We start from the raw sequence: 23,913 nt of genomic DNA, 5'->3' as shown, positions 1-23,913 counted from the left end.
ACAAACTACACATTTTGTACAGTTATTAGTATATTTTTTTGTTTACTTTAATATATCACATAATGCAATATAACAGCTACAATTTTTTATCATTTCTAACTTTTATCACTTTCATTTCGATTTTTGAAGAGTATATTATCACTACAGGATAATTACACTTTATAAGTGTGATTGGCTGATTTTGTTAATTTTCAATGTGCTGTGAAATATTTTTAACTCATTTTAAAATAAAACATTTACTAGAACTAATTTTTGAATGAAAGAAAATAAAAGATGGATTAGAAAAGTTATCAATGGTTTAAAATACATCGAGTTTAAAGTTTATTTTTAGAATTACAGGGACCCATGCAGAGTGCTGCTTAAATATTAAATTTAAGGAATGTTGACTAAATTCTATTGTGTTAACTTTCGTTTATAAGCAGTTATATACAACATCAACAGGAGATTCTTGATTGAGGGATTCTAATTTACAGTTTCATCTACAAAGGCAATGCATGCAACATTAAAGACAACCAAGACAGATCTTAAAATCGGACTTAAACTGTAGTGTGACGATATCTCCTGCAACTAATAAATAGAGCTAAGCAACATCGCTTACCATAAGCACCTTTTAAAAGAGACGCAGATGCAAGCAGGAACAACCATTAGCTTACTTTATTATTTTTGATGATGATTTGCCAGAAGTCCCCCAAAAAGATGCAGTTTGATTTTTAGTTCCTCACGCGAAAAGACTTGTGCAACCTTTTAGTGCACTGATCTGAAGAATATTTTGAAGTCTTATCAGCTGTTCCCACCTGCATCCTTTAGATCGGGTATATGTTGTATGTTTTCACAGAAGAGCACCAAAGGACGATATCTTGTGAGCAATCTATAATTGCGAGAATATACATACAAGCAATATTTCGTCCTCAGCAATATTTGGAATGATGAATTTAAACATACATATCATATTGCTTTACAAAGTGCATTCAAGTGTGTCATTTATACATACATGGCACTCTTTATTTATGAGTATTAAGAGATGTTATACAAGTGAAGCCCCAGATATGCAGTCAAATAGCAACAAAAATTAAACATGAAATGTGCATAGGTTCAGAACAGTGCTATTCATTTACACAGTGAGAAATTCGCGTAATTAGCACAACTGTAGTCTTTGGGTGGACAACTGGCATGTTCGTTTCACAACTGATGAAAAATGTTGTTATGACAGTTTCATAACACATTATGAATCTTTTTATGCTTCAAAATTATGTTAAACGTTTAAAATAATTAACGTGCAAAAAATTATAAAGACAAGAAATCTAAAAATTTAAATAGCAGGAACAGTTTGCTGGGGTTTCATTTATTTGAAGAGCCCTGTCTTTTACACCGTTAACTTTTTATAGGATTAACATTGCATTTCAATTATACGCCATTCACTTCTAACTTTTTTATCAAATGAATAAAACTCATTTTAACTAAACTTAAATAGAGGGTCAAAAATATTTAAAAATGTTAATAGTTTGATAAAATGAAATTTGATGGCAAAAGAAATGAAGCATATTGTTGTACATGACACAATAATGGATTATGAAGTAAGCCTGGGCACGGACAAATGAAGTAAAAAAACTGCTCATAAATGTATCATATGAGAGATATATCTGTGCTTTTTGACTGCATTTAAACAACACACACTCTGGAATGTGAAGGCTTCCGACACAATAAAACATGTGCAACCCGTTTAAAATACTCATAATATGAATTTGTGATGCTTGACAAAACTCGTTTGAGTAGATTGTACAAATGTTTGGCATCCATTTTTATTTCCTTTACAAAAATGAAACATCTTCAAACAACAACAATTTCACAACCATTTCTTCTTTTTATTTCACGAGACAAAAACATTAATTGTAATGTTTAAAAAGATTTTACTTTATAGCTTTTCAAAAAACAAAAGTGAATTATAATAATTCCTTACAATCACGAGACAACATCGATCTTTTACAAAAATACATTATTTCTTTTACAGTTGCAACAAGTGGCCAACTTTATTTTAGTATTTATCGGAATTTAAGAATCTTAATAGTTTATAAATTGAACTTTCACAAAATACAGCAACTACATTTAACACATGTAAAGAAATCAGAATCGTTTAGAACAGAAAAATATACGGCTTGATTAATGTAGCTATTTAACTCACTTGTTTAATAATAAAATGAAGAGGACAATTATGTATAAATTTCATTAATATGACTAGAATAAGCAATATATAGAATCATATCACTCTCAGATAAAGGCATAACACATAAAGACATGACTATAAAAATATAAATTCAGGACTAGAAAAATAATGAATAAATACTAAAGAGAGATGGCCAACTGGTACACAGAAAACACTCAGCTTTTGATATATCCTCAGAGAGCAATCCACCTGCAATGAAAGGGGAAAAAAATTTTTAAAATGAGTTTTATCTTACCTGAAGTAATATAATAATAATTCATATAAAATAATTATTTCAAATATGAGTTATTTTCTAGTAATAGAAAATTTTAAGGTTTAGCATAAAAATGTCAATTAAGCAAGTCAAACATGAATTTTTGTAAACAATTATTTTCAAAGATCTGCTCTGTGCACTAAATTAAATAAATATAAAAAAAAAACTTCAGAGCATAAAAAAAAAAAATTGAAAGGATGTCATTAACAAAGGTTTGCCCCAAACAGTAAATTTTATTTTTTTAAGGTAAGACATAATTCATTTTTCTATTTTTAATAAATTTGAATTTAATTGGATATTCTTTAAAAAAATTTCCTTAGAGATAACTATCAATTCCAAAGTGTAAAATTTTTTTTTAGTATCTTTCTGTTCATATGTTTTTAAATGGCACAGGCATAATTTTCAAACTCATAAATAAAAGTCCACATGTTAGTATAAACAGACTGTTTTAAGTAAACAAAAACTATTTTATTTTTGTTCCAATATTATAGTCAGTGTATTTATTGTGAGTATTATTACTGAAATATTGCTGAAATAAATATTTAACAACAAGTATTATTACTGAAATAAATATTTAACAAATTTGAATTTCCCCAATGATTTACAAAGAGCTTTGAGACTACATTCAGAATAAACATTAAATTAGCATTTATTTGTAATAATTTAGTTCTAATTAGGCTTAGCATTAAAAATTAAAATTCCAAGGTGCTTTGAAAGTATAGTCAGGATCTTTAAGCAGATGAGTTTGAAATATTTTTATTTGGTAAAACCAATATGTTTCAGATTTGCCTATAAATAAAACACCCCCAAGTTTCACTATACATTAATTGCAATTTCATTAAAAATGCAAAAGAGAGCAAATTTTGTTTAAATTTGTCAGAGAACCATAACAGATAATGCAAGAAGTAAAAATTATATTAAAATTCCGACTGGAATTTGAGAATAAGGCAAGCCTTTATTTTATAGATTAAAAATCTGAATCTATCAACAGAAAAAAAAAACTATATTAATTCACAATTAGTTTTTTGGTGATTAACAATTCAATTAATAGTTAACAACAATCAATTAGAATATTAACCCTTTGAATTATTAAGATTGCATCTTAGTACACGCATAAAAAATTTGATCAAGAATTGAAAAGAAACTAAAGAAAATGTACTTAAAAATATTATTTATGTATTTCAAATATATCGTTCCTTGCAATAAAAGGCATAGCTTGTTATACATAAACTATTATTTAAACAATTATAAAAATACAACTAGATAAAGGTATTAATAGTTACTAACAAAGTAATAATCATGATAAAGTAGCACTGTCTTTAGATGACTGCCGGCTCATAATGCTTTGATGGTCATGTCCAAAAACGGAATCATCATCTGTAGTGGACTGTTGAGAACTTTGTGCTAATAGAGGAGGACGGTGGGATTCAACCACTGCATCTGGCTGCAGAGCTGTTTTGTCATCAGTTTGAGCTACACAGGAGGAAGGGTTGTTATTTGTGGTTGAGGATGTGATGGGGCTTACAATTGGCACTGTGGCTAGGAGCAAAGGCAATCCCACAACAGAGTTGGCAAGCTCACTTTTTGAAGGCTGGGCAGGTGTTGCAGTTGTGTTTGCAACAACGGTAGTTGCGGGGGAAGAGGATCGGCCATGGCCATAGGTAGAGGTATTGGCGCAATAGGAAGGCACCCTATGTATTCTATGACCACCGTGCGCCGGGGATCCCGATGTCGTGGAGCCGTCGACAGGAGCCACGTCTTGTTGCGCAAAGAAATCACTGTCTTGAAAAGCGTGCCTTCTGTCTGGAGCTCCATCAGGGAATTGTAAAGTTCGGGATAGAGAGGGACTAAGGGGTTGATGTCTTTGCATACCACTACTCAACAATGTAGAATCAGGGCAATGAGATATGCTAAATGATGGAGATCCCCTCCCCGATGCAGAATCCGAATCGTCATCTAAACCAACAAATTTAATAGGTTGTGCGTGGGATTTTGAACCTGTTTTAGGGCCAGCAATTTTTAAAGCTTTAGAAGAAGGAACTGAAGATGTATAAGATGTAAATGGATCATGAATATTAGATGTTGATATTGGAACAAAAGCACTTCCACTAATCATATCTGAGTAATCTGGGGCATTTTTATGATCAGATATTAATTTTTCCGTTTCTTCTTTGTACAAAGAATCTTTTTTCAAGATTGATCTCTTTTTAGATGTATCTGGACTATTGAACTTCTTCATGGACGAACCTCTTTCTAACGATCCTCCAAGTAATGGACTCTTGTTCCCATTTTTTCTAACTGAAAATATTAACCAAATACATGTAAGATAAGAAAGTATATAAATAAGTTAATAACAATAGGAAATAACTTATAAAGTGTATCCTCTAAAACTTCATAAATTTTTTTTACAGTTTAGTGGACAGAATTAATGTTTTACAAGTAGCTACTTTTTTCCACAGTTTGTAGTGTGTAGTTTGATACAAAAAAACCTGTAGTTTGTAACAACTCCTGACAACTACTTTTAACGTTACTTTAGTAAAAAGACAAAGTTCAATTAATTTTTTGAATCTAATTGATGCAAGTTTTCAAGTCCACGAGCACAGCAACGAGAATGACTCAGTGGCCAAGCGCTTCAGAATTAGCATTACGTTTGCTTTTTAATAAGAAACACAAACAACTAACAATTTTAACATTTTTGGTGTTATCTTTTGGTGTTTTGGTGATATCTGTTAAAATTAGTTAACAATTTTAACATTTCAATTTTAAAAATTTAAACATATTCTGTGAAATTAAGAGTCACAAAAAATATATTTGGAGATTAAAAGATACTTTTTTCTATTATAAGCATAGTAAATGCTTGGAGAATTCAGAATTTTTCATAGTAGTAGTAAATACTTTATTTATACTGCACTAGAGCAGCACATTGGGCTATTGGTGATGGTCTGAGAAATATCTTAGAGGATGACCCGAAGACATGCCATCACAATTTTAATCCTTTACAGAGGGAGTGACTCCCCCCACTTTGGTAACACGATGACCTGTGTGAAGTCAAGCAGTTTACAGTGGATCAGTTTATCGATGTCCGATACTGCACACCTTCAGCCAATTCCCAGGCTGATTAAAGTGGTCCCTCACCCACTCACTGACCACAGCCAGTGATATTTAACTTTGGTAATCTCTTACAATCTTACACTGTGCGGTGAGATATTTTGAAATATCGAGGTACGAATGAATTTCTTATTAAAAACAGTTTCAAAATGCTCTACTTAACAAAGATTTTCACATGCTCTGTAAAATTATTGATATTTTTAACACAATCAGAAAAGAAAACAATTAATATAAAGATGATTTTTTTAACTTTTATTTAAAATATTTTCATAAATTTTTTTTAAATTCTTTTAAAGCAAGGGAATGATGTACATAGGGATACTTTTCATGTTTTAATTACGTTCAATGGTTATAAGAAGAATAGCAATTTAAAGATAATATTTAAATACACAAACATTTTCTTTCATAATATATTTTCTCCAACACAAATAATTTGATAATAAAAATTGTTAACCACTTTTTTTGTTAACAATAGTCAAATAACAAAAAAATTGCAAAAGGGTCCCAGCGTACATAAATTTGAACTGATTTCAAGTATACACTTTTTTAAACATGAAATTAAAAAAAGGAAATACACATTGCAGCTATAAAATTCTACATATTACTCATAAATTTCAGCTAAAAAAAAAAAAAAATTAGTAATTTAGAATTGCACATTTAAGTGTTTGATGCACTCCATTTGGAACAATGAAGTTATTGGTTCACTTTTTTGTGATTATTGCAATCGATTTACACTCCGTTTTTAAAAATTTTAATACAACATTATTGCAATTCATTAATTTTGATATTAGTAATCGCTTTTGACGCTCTTTATATAAACCGCTTCCATCTTAAATTCAAGTGATTTTTAAAAAAATCTTTTTTTGGCAGTTAGGGCTACAGATATCTATATTGCTTTCAAAATTACAATATTTTTAATAAGTTTTAACGTTTTTCATGCATCATTGAATTTAAATAAAAGCTTTCTCTTTTATTTGTGCAATCTTCATCACAAACTTTTACTTGTATTGCTATGCATTACCACATGGTTATTAAAATGTTGATATTTTAAGCAGTTATTACAAATCTCAAAAATCTAATTGTGTATTTAGTCACTAACCACTTTTCGATGCTCTTTATTTGTGCTGATTTTAGCGCAAGTCTAAATTATTCTTTAGTGGTTATTTCCGGGAGTTATTAAGTGGCACTACGCATTCCTATATGGTTTTGAATTGGCTTGATATGGTTTCAAGATTAATACACTTGATTTACGATTCGCACATTTGAATAATCTCTTTATTTATGCCAATTTCTTCAAAAATACAAGCGATATTTTAATCTTTTCTCAGCAGTTACAGTCTAGTTCTGCAAATAGTTTTGGAAATCTTGATATTTTTAATACATGTGAGTTTTGAATCGCACATTTATATAACAAATTTTCAACATGCTTTATTTGTGTCAATTTTATATAAAATCTAACAAGTTTTCTGATAATTGTTTTGGGCGTTATTGGTATGTTTTCCCACCAGGTTTAAAAAATTCTGATACTTTGACACAATATTATTTCAGGTTGCAAAATTTTTAGTTTTTTGCTTTTTTAAACTGGTTTTTTTTTAAATAGTGAAATATTTAAGGTAGGGTTGCACAATCTGTAGCTCACCAAATATTTGATGCACTTGATCTTAACTAATGCAATTTTTTGATGGGTTTCTTTGGGTGGTTAATGCCACAGATTTACACAGATCTTTTAAAATTCTCTTATTTTTAACAAAATATTATAACGATAATGCAGTCAATTCGATAACAATAAATTAAACTGAATTTTTTCCTGATAAGGCAATTTTTTTAAAATAAAAAGCAGCCAGTTTTTCAGTTTTTAATTTTTAACATTTAAAATTATTTTATTTTATTAAAATATACAACTAAATTAGCTGTTAAAAATAATCTAGTGCTTGGAACGATGATGTTTCTATAATAATTACTACTTATAATTGCTGTCAAGATGTCTGTCTAAATACTTCGGCATGCGGCCCTTCATAGGTTAGTCTGCTGTGCACGTGGCTCTTCACTCAAAAAGGTTGTGCACCCCTAAAGATTTGTAAAACCTCTTACAATTTACCTGATCAAAAATGTTGTAAGGTTGAAATATATTCCCATCTACAAGCTAAATTTCATTTTGCGCTAGAATACTTTTGATATAGTTAAAATTCCCTTAAAAAATTTAAATTTTCTTTAATTAAAGTAGAACTTAATGGAATATTTATTACTTTTTAAAAAATTTAATTCTATGAATAGTAAATGTTTTATTGTTGGAATTTATATTAAAATGAACTTTTGTATTGCTATCTAAAGTGATGAAAAAACAAAACTTTTCTCCATTGTTTTTACTTATTAGAATTAATCTTTTTTTCTTATAAAAAAAATCAGTTTTGAATTCTTTAATTTTAAATGAAATCTTATATTTAAAAGTTTATCTTACAAAAAAAGTACTAAGTTAACAGATAAAAAGAATTTAGTGCTTAGGACACTTTTGTTTATTTAAAAATGGTTATACATTCCCCATTAATTTCTGACTGTTTTAGAGTTACTTGTTCTTTCAAATATTTCGGTACTGTTTTTAAAAATCTGATTTTTTTTTAACGCAGTATTATTATGACAAGCAAGATTTTAAAATTCAAGAATTATGCTTATTTCGATATCAATTCATAGAATGTGCAAATTTAACTCAGGAATTTTTAAGTTAAGCTATTTCTCTTTGGAAAAAAAAATTCTTTTCAATGATAAATTCAAGAACTTTGTATATTTTGGGTTTCTTAAAAGCTTTACAAATTTTTGTGAAATTCAATGCAGTTTTCGCAATGGGTTTCCTTTTTTTAGGAGGATATAGTGCCCTTCTCAGTTTTTAATGCCCAGAAAAGTCCTTAATAAAAGTTATAGAAAAAAGAGAAATATTGTGGCTAAAAATTCAATTTTAAAATTAGGCTTAGCTGTACTGTTTCTGCAATATTTAGGAAGAGAACCAAAGAATCGCTAACAAATTCTAATGTAACATTTACTATATTTAATTGCAACAAATTTCAATACATTCCCTAGTAGACACTATTAAAAATTATGCATATGTTGTACCATAAGATTTGTCGCAAGACTTGTATAATCCCCACATAAAATAAAAAAAGTGGTCTAACTAATCATTATTTTCACAATATTACAACACGTTCTTACGTGTCAATCTGAACATTAGATCAAATGTTATTTAGGTATCCCATTTTTTATTTTGCTCAATAATAACTAATGCATCTTTTCATGATGTGTTTACAGATTATATGAGCGCACAGTATAATTAAAATTTTTGAATTTACCTCTCATTGAAAATGATGGTTTAAGGCCAAATCTAGATTTCCCCAATGACGTACCACTGCCCTGCCTTGAGCTGTTGTTACTCGTAACAGAATCTAAAGATGATTGCAAACTGTGTTGTGAGGCATCGGGAGTGTCGAATCTAGTTTTAGGCTTCCTAACTTGGAAGAACCAGGGTTTTTTAGTGGTCAATGCTGGTGTAGATGAATGTCCTTCTTGTCTGGGATCAGGAGAGGTGGGTAGGGATGAATAACCATCAGGAGTCCTTCCAGTAGGTTCCTCATAACAACTACCACTGTCTGTAGAGGAAGAACTGTAAGATTTCCCAATGGGTGAGTGTTGTGGGAAAAAGTGTTGTTGCATGGTATAGCCATTTCGTAATTCTATTTGAGCTGGTTGAGATGTGTCTTCCATGGGGTTAATGTACAAATTGCTGGAGTTAATGTTCTGGTTAGGTGGGGTAGGTGGTGGCCGAGCGGTGAAAGGATCGTCTGCAGACAAATCAGCGAGTGAGGCACAAGGCTGAGAATTGCAAGTCGCATAGGTATCATAACTTTCCATACTATTTACATCCCATTTGTTAATAGTCTTAAGCTCTATATTGCTCAGTAGGTCGCACTGAGTCGATGGTTCTTGATCAATAAAATCTTTTACATCCTAAAAATTACAATATAAATCAAGTTAATAAAGAATAAAAAGTTAGACTATAAAACCAAATTTTGAAAAGCAATATTTTTGATTCAAACAATTTAAATTACAATCTAAATGTTAAAATCCGCCGTAGAAATTACAAATTTTTTAGTGGTAGCATAATACACTCTCAAAATAAGGTGATTATGATTAAACTGAAAATTTCATGACAGTTAAATCATTAAGCAAGATTTGAAGCTAGTTTAAATGACTGAATAAGTAAAAATGCTAATTCACAGTTCAACAAATCTCTAATAATAATCATATTGTCATCGAACAATGGAATGCTTAAGATGAATAAAAACAATTAAAATCAGCATATTAAATATATTTATATTATTTAATTATTTTTTCTTTAAATTTCTCATGGAAATAAATATATATCACTTTAACTGTTGTGCTCACGAATGACATTAAAAAAATATATATAAAGTTTAAAAATAAAATTTGAAAAAGATCTAACTTGTTTTTTTTAGCTGATGGCATATGCTTATATGATATAGTGTGACATGTGATAAGGGATACTTAGTGACAAAGGGGAGGAGACGGATAGAAAAAATATGTAATAGCATTTACAAACATCCCCTAAGAGCTTTCTACGACTCATAATAAAACATATTTCAAGTATGATTTGTTTTCCCATTTAACAGGTCAAGAGACTTAACTCAAATCATGTAGATTTAAGAGATTATAAATATATTATAGTTATGAATCATCAATGTGAAGATCTGTTACTTTAGAAGTGTTTAGTTCATGTGAGTTTTCATACTTAGCAATAAGGTTTAAAGCTTTCAGAGATTTGAGGAACCAACAATAAATTTAAAAAAAAAAAGAAACAAGTATTTTTGAACACCCTAAGCTATCAAGCAATGAGCTTGCTAATTTTATTGATTATTTTATTGATATTTTATTGATTGCTCAACTATTTGCAATAACAGCTTAAAATTTAATAAACTCCACCAAAATATTTATGGATGTATGGAAATTTTTATTTAAAAAAAAAAATAATAAATATTTTTCTTGTCTTAAGTTTTTTTTGCTATAACTTTAAAAATATTCAGTAAAATTATAAAATTAGACAGAATTTTGGATGTAACTTAAAATGAATTACGAAATTATTATTTTAAAATTTGAAAAAAAAATTTTAAAATTGTGCAAGATATGAATATTTAAAGTAGCTCTTTTAATTTAAAAAGTTTTTTGTATTTTTTAAAAGAAAGCTCAAAACAATAAGGGATTTTCAACAAATATAATTTTGTTCTTACTGTCCAGTTATTATAAGATAGTGTAATTTTAAATACAGTACAGAACCCGTTATCCGGAAATCAGAAAACCGGAACGAAATTCAATAAATTTTCTCGCCATTATTTAAAAAAAAAATTTTTTTTCCTCATAAGATTTTAGGATTTTTCTTTCTTTTTTGAAAGATGTTTACCTTACCATCATTTTGGAAATAATCATAGTGTATTACTTCATCGTTTTTTCTTCTTTTTAAGATTATTTCCAATTTTTTTTAGTTGGGTTAAACAATAAAAAAACAGCTTTTTGTAGCGAGTCAGAAAACCGGAAAAATCAGTTATCCGGAATAGCAATGGTCCCGATCGTTCCGAAAAATCGGTTCCCTACTGTACTATATTATAATATTAATTGAAAATCCCTGATCATTTTGAACCTTCTTTTAAAAACTACTTAGAAAATTGCTAAAAATTTTTTACGTTTTTAAGCTATTTAAACCCTATATAGTAATTTTAACAATGAAAACAACATTTCTTGTAAATTTTATTTTTTAAAAAGAAGAATGATGGGGGAGAATGATAACACATTCATAGTATACAATTAAAAAAATTACCAAAATATTCTAGTATAATGGTACAACTTAGTGAGCATTTTTAAAGATATAGATGAGTTTTCACGCAAGTTTCTGCTTTCATATAACAGTTTTTTCATAGAAAACAAAATAATTTCCATAAAATAACTAAATTGAATAAAAATACATGTCTGCTATAAATAGCGAAAACACTTTATATTGCCACAGTAAATATTAATTTTTGCACCTTTTCATTTATATTTCAAATAAACTAAATACTGCTTTTTGATTAAATTGTGCAGAGTTCAGCAAAATATACTGCGTCCGAAGTGAAACCTAATTTTGATAGCCATGGTCATTCATTCTTAAATTTTACGAAAAAATTCTTTTTCCAGCATGTAGTTAGTACTGAAAAAAGTATTTTCACATAATCATGATACACTTATATAAGACCATTTTTATTTCTAAAACAATGTTTACACCTGTTTTTGGTGCAATATATACTAATTTTAAAACTATACCCACTTTACTCCACTCTGGGGTAAAGTAGGTATATCAAAACATGTTCTTTTGAATACATTACTGTAAGAATACAAACAAACAAAATACAATAAGTTATGCTTCATATTTAATCTATATGAATTAGATATTAATAGAATGAATATAAAAGGCATCGAAATTTTCAGTAAAATAAACTTAATAGTTTCATTTTCAAGTCTTCTTTAAAAAAAGGCTCAATTTTATGCCCACCTGATCCTACTCATATCTCGCGCATTTTTTAACAATTTTTTTATCAAATTTTAAAACAATGACTTTGTAATTAATTTTAAATTGCTGCAAAAATTCTGTTTAATTTTGCTGAATATTTATTAAAGTTACATAGTAAAAAAAAAAAAAAAAACACAAAAAAGGTAGTTTTTTTTAAAAATAAAATTGTCCATATCTCCATAAATATTTAATCCAAATTTATGAAATTTTATGCAGTTATTCAAAATAACAATTTAAGTAATTGCTACAAACTACAAGTTTATTACTTGATTTTCTGGCATAGGGTGTTTAAAAGTACTTATTTTTTTTCGTAATTTATCATTGGACCCTTAAATCTCTGAAAGCTTTAAATCTCATTTCTAAGTATAAAAATCATGTGAACTAAACATTTATAAAATTTCAAAATAATCCAAATTTAAAAAAAAAACGAAAGGTCTCTTCCAATATTGTAAGGTAGTGTATATTTAATAAGTCTGGGAAACCGGTAATCACAGCATAAGCAAATAAAAAAAACAACAACTATTGTTTAAGAAATAAAATAATGCTATTGTAACCTTTTAAAAAGTGTATATTGAAGCTAAATGTAAAGCGGCTTAAGGTTGCCTATTAACTGTTATTTGATTTAAACTTAATAAAACTACAGTTTTCATTTTAAATAATATTTTGCAAATAATTGTATACATAAAATTTAGTCACATATTGCATATGAAGTAAATAATTAACCAAATAGCCAACCGAAGAAATATATCCTTGTTGATAACTAGGTGGTATATTCGAGCTATTCAAATGATTGAGCGTATTGTTTGAGAGTCTGCTGTCAGATGGCTGGCCCTGTATGTCTAGTAGATTATTAGGATTGGCTATCATGACTCCTAAAGGCAACGATTGCGCCTGTGAGTTCTTTCGTTGAACATTTCCTATACTTCCATCCAAGGAGTGGTCAAAGTTTTTGTAACATCCTGCACCTGTGTGAAGTCGCGCAGAGTCATCCCCAATGCTAGTGGTGTCAATCTATACAAAAAAGTGAGATATTTTATAAATAGTAATTCCATAGCATGGATAAGGTGCTTCCGTAAAGTACCTTTAAATCTCCATTGGAAGGTATTTGACATTTACATATATATATATATATATATATATATATATATATATATATATATATATATATATATATATATATATATATATATATATATATATATAAAAACATACCTTTGACAGAATTTCTTTGATGTTCTTCAAACTGTTAAAATGGTATAGAAACGAATACAATATTTAATAAAGAACTTTATGAGTGTCACTTAAATAGCTCATTTCTTTTTGAGCAATATATTAAGCAATTTTGAAAAATGTATTAGAGTAAAATGTTGGGCCGAGAAAAATTGCTTAGTTTTTATGAATTGTAGATAATTAAATTCAATTATAATAATGGTATTATATTTCGCTTTTTATAAAAAAACAAGAATATGGTTTAAAGTTTTAAAAGAAAAGAAGTTATGAAAACACTTACCAGCAGTAAAAAAAAAAAGTTTAAAATGAATTAGTACTAAAATGTTATTTAGAAGGAAAAATATATCATAATGATGACAATATATAAGAAGGAGTGATTCAAGACTTGGGGGGGAAAAATAGGAAATTCCAAAAATTATTAACATCACTAAGTGATGTTTAAGCATTTTATTGCCCTTGTAAAATCAGTTTTATATTCTTTTCCCTCAAATGACATTGCCATCAAGGAAAAATAAAAGCCTCATTATATAATCTCACGTTTCTATTTTATGACTCCTACAAGTATCCCGAATTTAACACGGAATTCAATTATAATGTATAATCAATTGAATAAATATATCTTTTTAATGCTTTAATTAAAAACAATAAAGAAAAACACATTTTTTTACAACAAAAAAATTAGCATTTAAAGATGATTTTGCCTATGCCATCCCTAGGCATAAGGTTTGAATGAACTTATTTCCACTGGAATATTATTTTGGTAACTGAAATTCCCAAGTATTTAACAAAATGTTAGAAACATTACTTATGTAATTTAATACTTGTCAGTACTTAAATGTAAACATAAAATCTTGCGAACCTTAAATTGTTAAACAATACATAGAGTGATTTACCTGACTTTCATTATGGCCACTGTCCACTAAAACATCAATGAAATCCATGCTTTTTGCAAAAGCATCTCTCAGATTGACTCTGTGGAATGACACGATGCTGCCTTCTTTTTTGGCGCGATCAATAGCCTCCTTTCGCTTAAGAGCTTTGTCTCGTCTCATCTGGTTCTGATAGAATTCTGCAAAATTGTTGACAATGATTGGAATGGGCAGAGCAATGACCAGCACACCGCAGACGCAGCAGATGCTACCAACTAGTTTCCCTAGAGGAGTGGTAGGGTAAATATCACCGTAGCCGACTGTTGTCATTGTGATACTTGCCCACCAAAATGTTTCAGGAATGCTGGTAAACTTAGTCTCCTTCTCATCTTTCTCAGCAAAGTATGCAAGACTTGAAAAGATCATGACTCCAATGGCTAGAAAGAGCATAAGCAAACCCAATTCTTTATAGCTGTTCCTCAGTGTAAAGCCCAGACTTTGGAGGCCAGTTGAATGCCTCGCTAACTTCAATATGCGAAGAATACGCATAATTCTAAATATCTGCACCACCCTCCTCACATCTTGAAACTGATCCGTCTGCTTGTTTGATTCGATGAGAAAGGCCACGAAATATGGCAAAATTGCTAGGAGGTCAATGATGTTCAGGCCTCCTTTAAAAAATTTCCACTTGTTGGGGGCTGACATGAAGCGTAAAGCATATTCTAGTGTAAACCATGTGATACAAACTGCTTCTACAACAGCAAGTTTGTGGTTATCCTCTACATGTCCATCTTTACCTTTGTCTTGTAGGGCTGGTAAGGTGTTTAAAGTAAGTCCGATTGTCGATAATACAATGAATAGAATGGAGAGAACTGCTACAACCTGGAAAAACATCATGTAAAATCAAAAGGGCCGGAAAGCAAAAACAAAAAAGTTTCTACATTAATGTCTGGTAACTAAAGGCTTTTGTTGGACCACTGTAACGAGTAATCTTTAAACATAAAAACTAATAATAAGCTAAAATAAGATTGGGATCGGGTAAACATAAAGGCAAAAATAATAATTTGAAGCTTAAATATATACTGAGCTAAAATTAAAAAGTTCTGTTGACTTGAGGCATCAATTTAAAGTAACAGGATTCTTCAAATAATTAAGTATTTGTTTATCTTTTAGTTAAATATGCATAAATTTTAAAATTTGATCTTCCTCTTTAAAATATTTTTTAAAATTAATGTGATTTCAAATAATTTAGGCATTTTTAAAGAACCAATCGTATAATAGTATTATTTTCAGAACCAGTATTGGATCTTTTAAAATGCTACAGTCTAGTAAAAACGAATCAGTGCATTATAAGCTAAAACACACTAGCAGTCTCCTCACTTTATTTTTATATGATGTTTGAGAAGCAAAAAAATTTTCTTCTTCAAATATTTATAATAAAATATTAAATTTTTTTTTTCAATTTGTACAGTTGCAAAAATAAGGGAACTTTCTAAAAACCAGAAGGAAAGATGGAAGTTAAATTGATAAAGATGATAGCCAGAGTTGTGGCAAATGAATCAAATAAAAGATAGATGTTACATATGAAAAAAATAATACAAGAGGTCAATTTTTTTCTTAATAATGTCCAAAATAATATACTATATAATATTTTCTGATAGTACTGACATAAAATGAAACTTTTTAAAGAACAAGAGAAAGGAGAAAGTGAAAGAAAGAAATATAAAATACTACTGGCAGTGCTGTAGTTGGAAAAAAAATATTTGGGGGAATTCACCTTTTTGACATTGTAAGTCCAAAAAACGATCAGTTTTAATTACTTGGCTCAATTTAATTATAAAAAAAAGACATTCATTTTTTTGAAAAAAAAAAGGGGATTTGCTGCTAAATTGCATTATTTTAAATGCATTCATCAAAAAAAGCTCTTGATAAAATAATTACATAATATAAATGAGTAGGTACACAATTCTTCATTAGCACTTGAAAAGTACTATGACTATTTATTTGTTAAACACATTTCCCTGATAACATGAAAGTAAAAAAAAATGTTTATATGTACGCAAAAAAGGATACAGATTTGTTTCGTTAGAGTTTAACAGATAAGAGAGGTTTACATTTGCAATAACTTATGTTACTTCAAAGTGTCTTTATACAAATAAAGAGTCAGTGAATTCTATGAGTCACTCTTTTGTTATTTCTTGAACATAATTATTTGCTCTTAGATTGGTTCCTCTGCTTACCAGATTATAAAATATGTAAGACAGAGTTATAAAGAAATATCATATAATTTAATATTAACAATTTTACAAACCACATGAAATTAATTAAAAGTAACTTTATCTAAAGATTTTTTTCTCATTAAATACTGGTAATTGCAATTTAAATATTTACTTTAATTACTTAGCTAATTCAAAAATTTTAACACTATAAACATTTTCCCTGAAACTACATTTTTGTACACAGCTATTTTCATTGCATCTGTTTACAAACGAGCCTGAAAATTTCACCAATCAGACAGGAAAGTTCACTTGCTTTGATCTGATTGGTACGATTTGCACTTCAATAAAAAAAACTATAAACAAATAAATAAAGAGATCATGAAAAAGAAAAAAATTGGTTTGAAAACTTTTTTTAAATATTTTAAACTTTTTTACTGCAGCAAAATAAATATTTCGGAGAATGACGTTCCTCCTCAACTACAGCACTGAATACTGGTATTGTTAAGAAAAAATAGATGAAAATAAAATTCGAAAACTATGAAAGACAAATCATTTCCGTTTTATTTCAGAAGAAATACCATGTTAGGATATTTTTTTGATGTAGTACGAACATAAACTCATAGTTTTTTAAATTATGAGTCTTAAACTATGATATTTTTGTTGACAAATCAATAAATGTAGGTTTATGGTTGACTTATTGCAAACCACTAGAGAAAAAAAATTATATAGATGGATATAAGACTTAAAATAAGAGAATGTAATCAAGATCTTCAGAGGATTACTACTGCAATGAATAGTTGTACAGAGATGAAAAAAAAAAAAAAAACAGCTTTGAAAATTTAATTCATGTTTTTTTTAAGCAATTTACCGGAATAGATTTATCAACAGCTCTTGGTTTGATGTTTATCATTTAAAGAAATTTATGATGATGCATTAAAACAATGATAAATTAACTAGTTCAAATTTCCTTAATTATGAAAATTGAGCATTCACACAATAGCAAATTATTGTTACGGTTCCAAAATTTCAAGACCAACCCAGTTTGGTGGTATTGTCTGCATAGTGAATCGGCTACCTTTACAACCCAGATAAACGGAAAGTAAAATCTGAAGCTAGGCTAGCTTCAAGCCGTCATCAGAGATAGAACCCAAACTCTTTACATTGACGGCTCAGTGCCTTAATCACTGTGCATCAAATGTCGATTAGTTTTTAAAACGCTTAAACATTTGCTTCAGAGTCAAACTCTAATTTATGACATCATTTTGAATTTTTTTTACTGAGATGAATGCTTAAATGTTTTAATTCAACAACATAAATATACAGTTTATTGATAATTAACATAAAATAATTTTAAATTATTTAAAAAAAAGGAAGGAAGAATCAAATCACATAAAGTTAGACAGTGAAAATAGTTCATAGAATCAAAATTTAATGAATGATAAATTTAAAACAGGACATTCTTGAAAATTTTAGATACAAGAATCATGAGATTAAGTTCCTTCAACAATAACCATTCACACAAGCAATATCCTTAAAATATGTGCATATTATATGTGAAATAAGTAAATGAGAGGGTGCAGTGAATTAATAATTTAGCATATTTTGCCTCAGGCCAACAAACAATTTCATAATCGTCTAAAAATTAAAACAAAAATGTAAAAAGCCGGTGCAGAACTCACAAACAGCCAGAGCAATAATGAAGCATGCAAAATTCCATAAATGATGTTTTATTGTGTGTGTAACACCCGTCTTATACATTCGTGCACGAGGAAAGGGAATCATGCAAAGTCTGCAACATCTGAAGCTTCTGTGAATATACGATCGTTTCTCTGTCCATTCCAATCAACATCAAAAACGCTGACATTGAAGGCTGCATTGGTGAAAGAGATACATTGCATGTTACTGAAAAATAAATAAATTACTTAAACAAAATACATTTTGACAAAATAAAGAAAAAAGCACTGGAGGCGAGCAGGCTTTCATTTTCACAACAGAATAAGCATGACAAAACACCAAGTTGTAAGTTTTAAATTATAAAATATTTTTGATAAAGCAACAATGAGTGTCAATGATAGTTTTGAGTGCGAAACTTGCAGTGGTCCGAGCCCTTTAATGATAACCTAAAAATAGAAAACAGATTAGTCAACACATACAACATTATGTTTAAGAAAATTGAGAGAACCCTGAAAAAAAGCTCTAAATTCTTGGCAGAATTGAAACAAAATAATGGCAAAAAAGGAAAATTTAAATAACTTTTAAAAGGAAAGTAGTGTGTTACACCACAATAGTCCGAAAAAGAAATTACAAAAGTGACAAAATAGTTGGATTAATTGTTTTAAATTTACAAATAAGTAAAATTATAAATTAACAATTATTGCCCTAGCAATTAAAAATTGAAATTTTTTTTGAAACCTCAGTGTGCTGAATGCACGAAAAAAGTGTGAGCATAAGTTGCATGGTACAACCATCAGTGTCAAATTGTTAATTTTTATTTATTTATTGTCAAATTAATATAAAGCCATTTGTAACATATTGTGGCAGATTTTAAAACCTACGCTGCGTCAGTTGTATGAGGTAAACAACCGCATTCCATATGATAGTATTTGTAAGTGAGATAAGTTTTCTCAATATTAATTTTATTAAAAATGACAGCTTTTAAGAATAAAACACTTTTGTTAAATTTGTACTAAAATTTTTTTATATTTCACCACAAAATCAACAGCAAGAAAAAATCGTTAAACAGGTCAGTAGCCAGATTCTTCTCATAAAAATTTCAATGGTGACAGTTATAAGGTTTCATTTCTATGGAAGAAGTTAAAGATGATCTTGCCAACTGAAAAAGCACAAATATTCTTTAAAAGAACCCTCATTGAAATGATACACTGCAAAATTTTGAATATGAAGTACACTTAAAAAATAAAGTTGAAATTTCATAATAAAAAATAATAATAACATAACTTGATTAAAAACTTTACTTGCCTCAAAAATATACAAATTGGAAATACCAGTCGGCATGTTTCAAGCACTCAAAAATAGGCACCCATTTTTAAGAATTGCCAGACGTGAACGAGAAGAAACAAAAGTGATTTGAAACATAAAATGTAAAATTGCCAATGAAAAAGGGAAAAATAAAGGTGAGAAATAAAACTAGAAAAGCCACAGTGACCTAGAGGGGTAAATTGCGCTCTGAAAAGATGGTGAGGAACTAATGTCTTTTCCAGGAGAATCAGCGCTCATATGAATGAAACAAGATTCCAGGGTATCAAGATCAGCCGATGCGACTGGGGTTGAAGTAATTTGGGCTTTATCGAAATTGAATTTATGCCCAAGATTCAAATCATGTGCAGCAATCGATGTTTCTTTGATGACAGACATATCTATCGTTTTAAATCTAAATTTTTTAAGCATGTTTAGTTTGTCTTATGTAGTCAAAGTGGCACTCACAAGGAATGTGGTAAATGCCCCAGCAATTATCAAAACTAATAGGATCTTTAAAATACTTACATTTAATTTTGTTATCAGGCCTAAAATGACTTTAAAACCAAAACGGGTGAGGGTATCAGCAATTTTATAACAAGTTCTCTGTTGGGAGGAAGAGGGATGTAAAGTGAGTTCAGCAAAAGCTGAATCAACTATGTAAGGGTTAGATAGGTCCAGCAATATCCATACTGTTGAAAATTCCCATGATTTTGTTTCTCAACTAACATCTTTTCCCCTGCAATAAAACTATACTCTCTCTCTCTTTTGATGGTGTTTCGCTTTTCATTAATGTCTCCATTTCTGGCACTGTTGATTGTTGCTACGATTGTAAGAATTTCACTACTCTTTTATTGAAATTTAAGATATTATCCCCCAAGTCAATTCCCGTATTTAAACTGCTTTTCAATTTAATAGTAATTTCTACAGTACCATCTTTACCCATGGGCACACCCAAGCAGTATCCAGGGGTCCTAGGCACTCAAGGGACCCTTGAGAATCTTACTTTTTATAAATTGCATTAAAAACTAAGAATAAACAACATTGTCCTATATATTTTTTAAAAATAAATATATTCTATTGTATGAAGAGTGCATTTTGTTTTTCTTTCTACCAATAGTGATTGATTACCATGCAAACACCAATAATTTGTATAGTTTATCTCCAGGAAAACTTAAAAAGGGAAGCAACATCTATTTTTCTTCATCCAATGAAGTTTTCAGGTACTCACTTACTGCTCAATTTTTGCCAGCAAGATTCATACACACTTGTAAAATAAATTAATATGAGCAAGTTTCATTTTAAGTAATGTCACTAAAAATGCTTGGCCACCAACAACTCTGTTAAGTATTTAAAATCAGTTAAATAAAGTAATAATTGAAAGAGTTTAGAATGACACTGCACTATGAGAAGGCAACTTTTTAAACTGGTTATGGCTGATGTGCATTGAAAGTTTTAACAGCTGCTAAGTTTGACAAAATATTTCATACCTTTAAAAAAAAATTCTTGATTTGTTGTATCTTTATTTTTTCAATTTGATAATTTTAATTAGCTTCCATGGTTTTGAAAATTATTTTATTATTTGAGTATTGCAACTGATCAGAATCTCAATTTTTTTAAAATTATGCATAGTTTAAAAATGCTTTATTTTACGTTCATTAAGTTTTCGGGGGTTATGAAAATTTTTTAAAATTATTGCATATCTTAAAAATGCGTTATATCACGTATATGGAAGTTTTTTAATTTTGATTTCAAACGATGGGACATGTTATAGAGCAGGGATGGGCAAACTACGGCCCGCGGGCCAACTGTGGCCCGCCGAAAGGTTTTATCCGGCCCGCGGAATGAATTTTAACTTGCTGGTGCGTGGCGAATATGAGCAATATACATCCATTTTCTTGTCTACTTTGTTCGAAATTATGTTTCTTCTTTCTTTTTTTAACAAAGTACTGATATCCTTTTAACTTTCTCTATTTTTGTCCTTCAAAACATAAATTGATGGAAATAGCTAGCACAGACAGCTTCAATTAGTAAAATGTTGAAAGCTCTTTATAGAATAGCCATAGGCTGGTGCCATCTGAAGCAGTTGTTTCTAAATATGCTAAAAAATGAGTTTCACAAATCATTACCAAAAGCTGGTTTCTCAAATTTAATATTTCACGCCCAGAAAATCAGTGCTATGTTTGCTTCATTTTATTTATGTGAACAAGTGTTTTCATCTATGAACCTTAGAAAAAATCATTTCGGAAGTAGACTAGCAGACAAACATTTACCCTCGTTCTTTAAAATAAGTACATCTCACTTGGAACCCCAATTAAGGAACTTTTAAAAATGAAGTCACAATTTCATTCATCTCATTAAATATTTATATTAAAAATTTGTATATCGTTTTTTTATTTTATTTTAGAAGTTTTTACTTAGCCCACCAAACTTTTCTTTTCTGATTTTCGGCCCTCGACCAAAAAAGTTTGCCCATCCCTGTTATAGAGGATCAAAACATTTCTGTGCTCGGGGGCCCTACATGGTATTGAGACAGCTCAGAATTTCTATATACAAATTGAGGGTTTAGCCATGGGCAACCCTCTCTCTCCCATTCTGGGTGGCATATTCATGCATTATTTAGTTTTTAAATTCTCATAGTGGATATGTTGATGATACATTCGTCTAAGTAGACAGTGATACCCAAACGTCCCTCTTCCTCTAATCCTTAAAGAGAACTTGTTACTTAATCGTTTTTTATTCCAGTTTGTCATAAAATTGTCTTCAAATTTGGTTTGAAAACCATTTTTAGGCCTGTTAACCAAATTAAATTTAGTCTCTTAAAGATCCTATTAATTTTGATAATCACTGAGGCATTTAACATATTCTTTGCCAGTGCGACCTTGACTACATCAGACAAACTAAACATGCTTTAAAATTTAAGTTTAAGGAACGAGATAATTCAGTTATAAAGAATATGAGAAATCATAGATTGCATATTGTTGAAGTCTTGGACATAAATTCAATTTCGACAATATCAAAATTATTCCCCCCAGTCACATTAGCTCATCTTGAATCGCTGGAATCTTATTTTATTCATATGAATGCTGATTCTTTTGTTGACATTAGTTCCTCACCATCTCTCCATAGTGTACAGAAATGAATTTTACCCTGATTTGCATCCCTTGGCAACCTGGTTTTTTTTATTATGTTTTTAATAATTTTTTCTCTCTTGGTTATTGTGGTAATTCTAGTTTTGTTTCTCACCTTTACTTTTCCATTTTTAGTTAGTAATTTTACGTTTTTTGTTTCAAAAAACTTTTTTTTCTTCATGCCTGCTAAGTCTTGAATATGGGTACCTAATTTTGAGCACTTGAAACATGTCGACTGTTATTTATTTCCGATTTGCACATTTTTGAAACAAATGAAGTTTTCATTCAATCAATATATTGCCGCTTAAGTTTCCCGGGATTATTTATTTAATTATAAAATTGTCAATTACATATATTTATCTTTTAATATTGGTGAAAAGGTTAAATTGTACTCTTTTTAAAAAATAATCTCAAACAATGCAAGCTGTTTGATAAAAGATTGACAAAATGTAAACTGTGGTTGTTGATTTTCACATGATATTCTTTAGATTAATATTACATTAACAAATTCTAACTAAAAAAATATTTTTATCTTTTATAAATTAGTAATGAATTAGTAATGAATAAATATTTTAAGTGAAATATTTCTTAAAATTTGTTTCAACAAACTCTAAATACCTAAATTCAAAAAACTCTCAGCTACAACTCCCGAAGAAAGGCCAAATTATTAACAATCACAGGGATTTTGTTAATAATAATAATTAATAACAACACATGCAGAGTTTTTCCTAGAAATAAAAAAGGGTAGGGTGCTTCCTCGTAGAGAAGGGCACTTTGAGTTTTTAAAAGTAACATACTTAACATCGTAAACATTAATCAAAATATGAAATAGTTATGCAAAAATTACATTTTATCCTTAACAATTTTTAAATTACCCTCTTATATTATTTTATGAGCATATTTCTCACTCTTTATCAAAGTAAGAGAAAAATTGATAGTTAATAAAAAATAATTAAAAACATTCTAAAAGATATTCCCTGTGCATAATCCCCCCCCCCAAAAAAAAAACTTAAACTTAAAAAAAAAAAAAAATTATTAACAACTTTAAGGCTTTTTTTTATAATATAAACGGAATATTATAAAAAAATAAACACATAAAGATGCATTTTTTTTAAAAACAATATTTATTTAAAAAATAATTTTAAAATCTTATACAAAATTCATTAATATACCCCTTCCCAAAAGAAGAGAAACTTATAAAAATTTAGCCAATTAAGAATAATTCTAACAAAGAAAATATTTGTAATATTCAGAATTAAACCTATAAACACAGACAATTTTACATGAGTGCAGTTACCATTTAAA

At 29.0% G+C, this 23,913-nt stretch overlaps 2 protein-coding genes across 4 annotated transcripts in view; both read right to left on the bottom strand.

The window, feature by feature from the left end:
* Nucleotides 1-653: 653 nt before the first annotated feature.
* LOC107441203 (uncharacterized) overlaps nucleotides 654-23,913 on the bottom strand; it is a 39,471-nt gene continuing 16,211 nt past the window's right edge. The window contains exons 3-7 of one of the 2 annotated variants that reach the window (XM_071180226.2): nucleotides 14,307-15,164; nucleotides 12,919-13,194; nucleotides 8,921-9,575; nucleotides 3,762-4,772; nucleotides 654-2,410 (exon numbers count right to left, since the gene is read on the bottom strand). In XM_071180226.2, coding sequence (XP_071036327.1) covers nucleotides 3,772-4,772; nucleotides 8,921-9,575; nucleotides 12,919-13,194; nucleotides 14,307-15,164 — 2,790 coding nt within the window. In that variant the 3' untranslated portion in view covers nucleotides 654-2,410; nucleotides 3,762-3,771. The remainder of the gene's footprint in view (nucleotides 2,411-3,761; nucleotides 4,773-8,920; nucleotides 9,576-12,918; nucleotides 13,195-14,306; nucleotides 15,165-23,913) is intronic. The other variant, XM_071180230.2, reaches the window with a different exon arrangement.
* LOC107441198 (dystrobrevin beta) overlaps nucleotides 11,116-23,913 on the bottom strand; it is a 173,580-nt gene continuing 160,782 nt past the window's right edge. For both annotated transcript variants that reach the window (XR_015432245.1, XR_015432246.1), the window contains one exon: nucleotides 11,116-11,238. The gene's annotated coding sequence lies outside the window, so the exon portion shown is untranslated. The remainder of the gene's footprint in view (nucleotides 11,239-23,913) is intronic.

The sequence above is a fragment of the Parasteatoda tepidariorum genome, chromosome 1 (assembly GCF_982258835.1).
Source record: "Parasteatoda tepidariorum strain Cologne lab strain chromosome 1, Ptep-v5.0, whole genome shotgun sequence".
Taxonomy (NCBI): Eukaryota; Metazoa; Arthropoda; class Arachnida; order Araneae; family Theridiidae; genus Parasteatoda; species Parasteatoda tepidariorum.
This window is presented reverse-complemented; position numbering and strand designations above follow the sequence as displayed.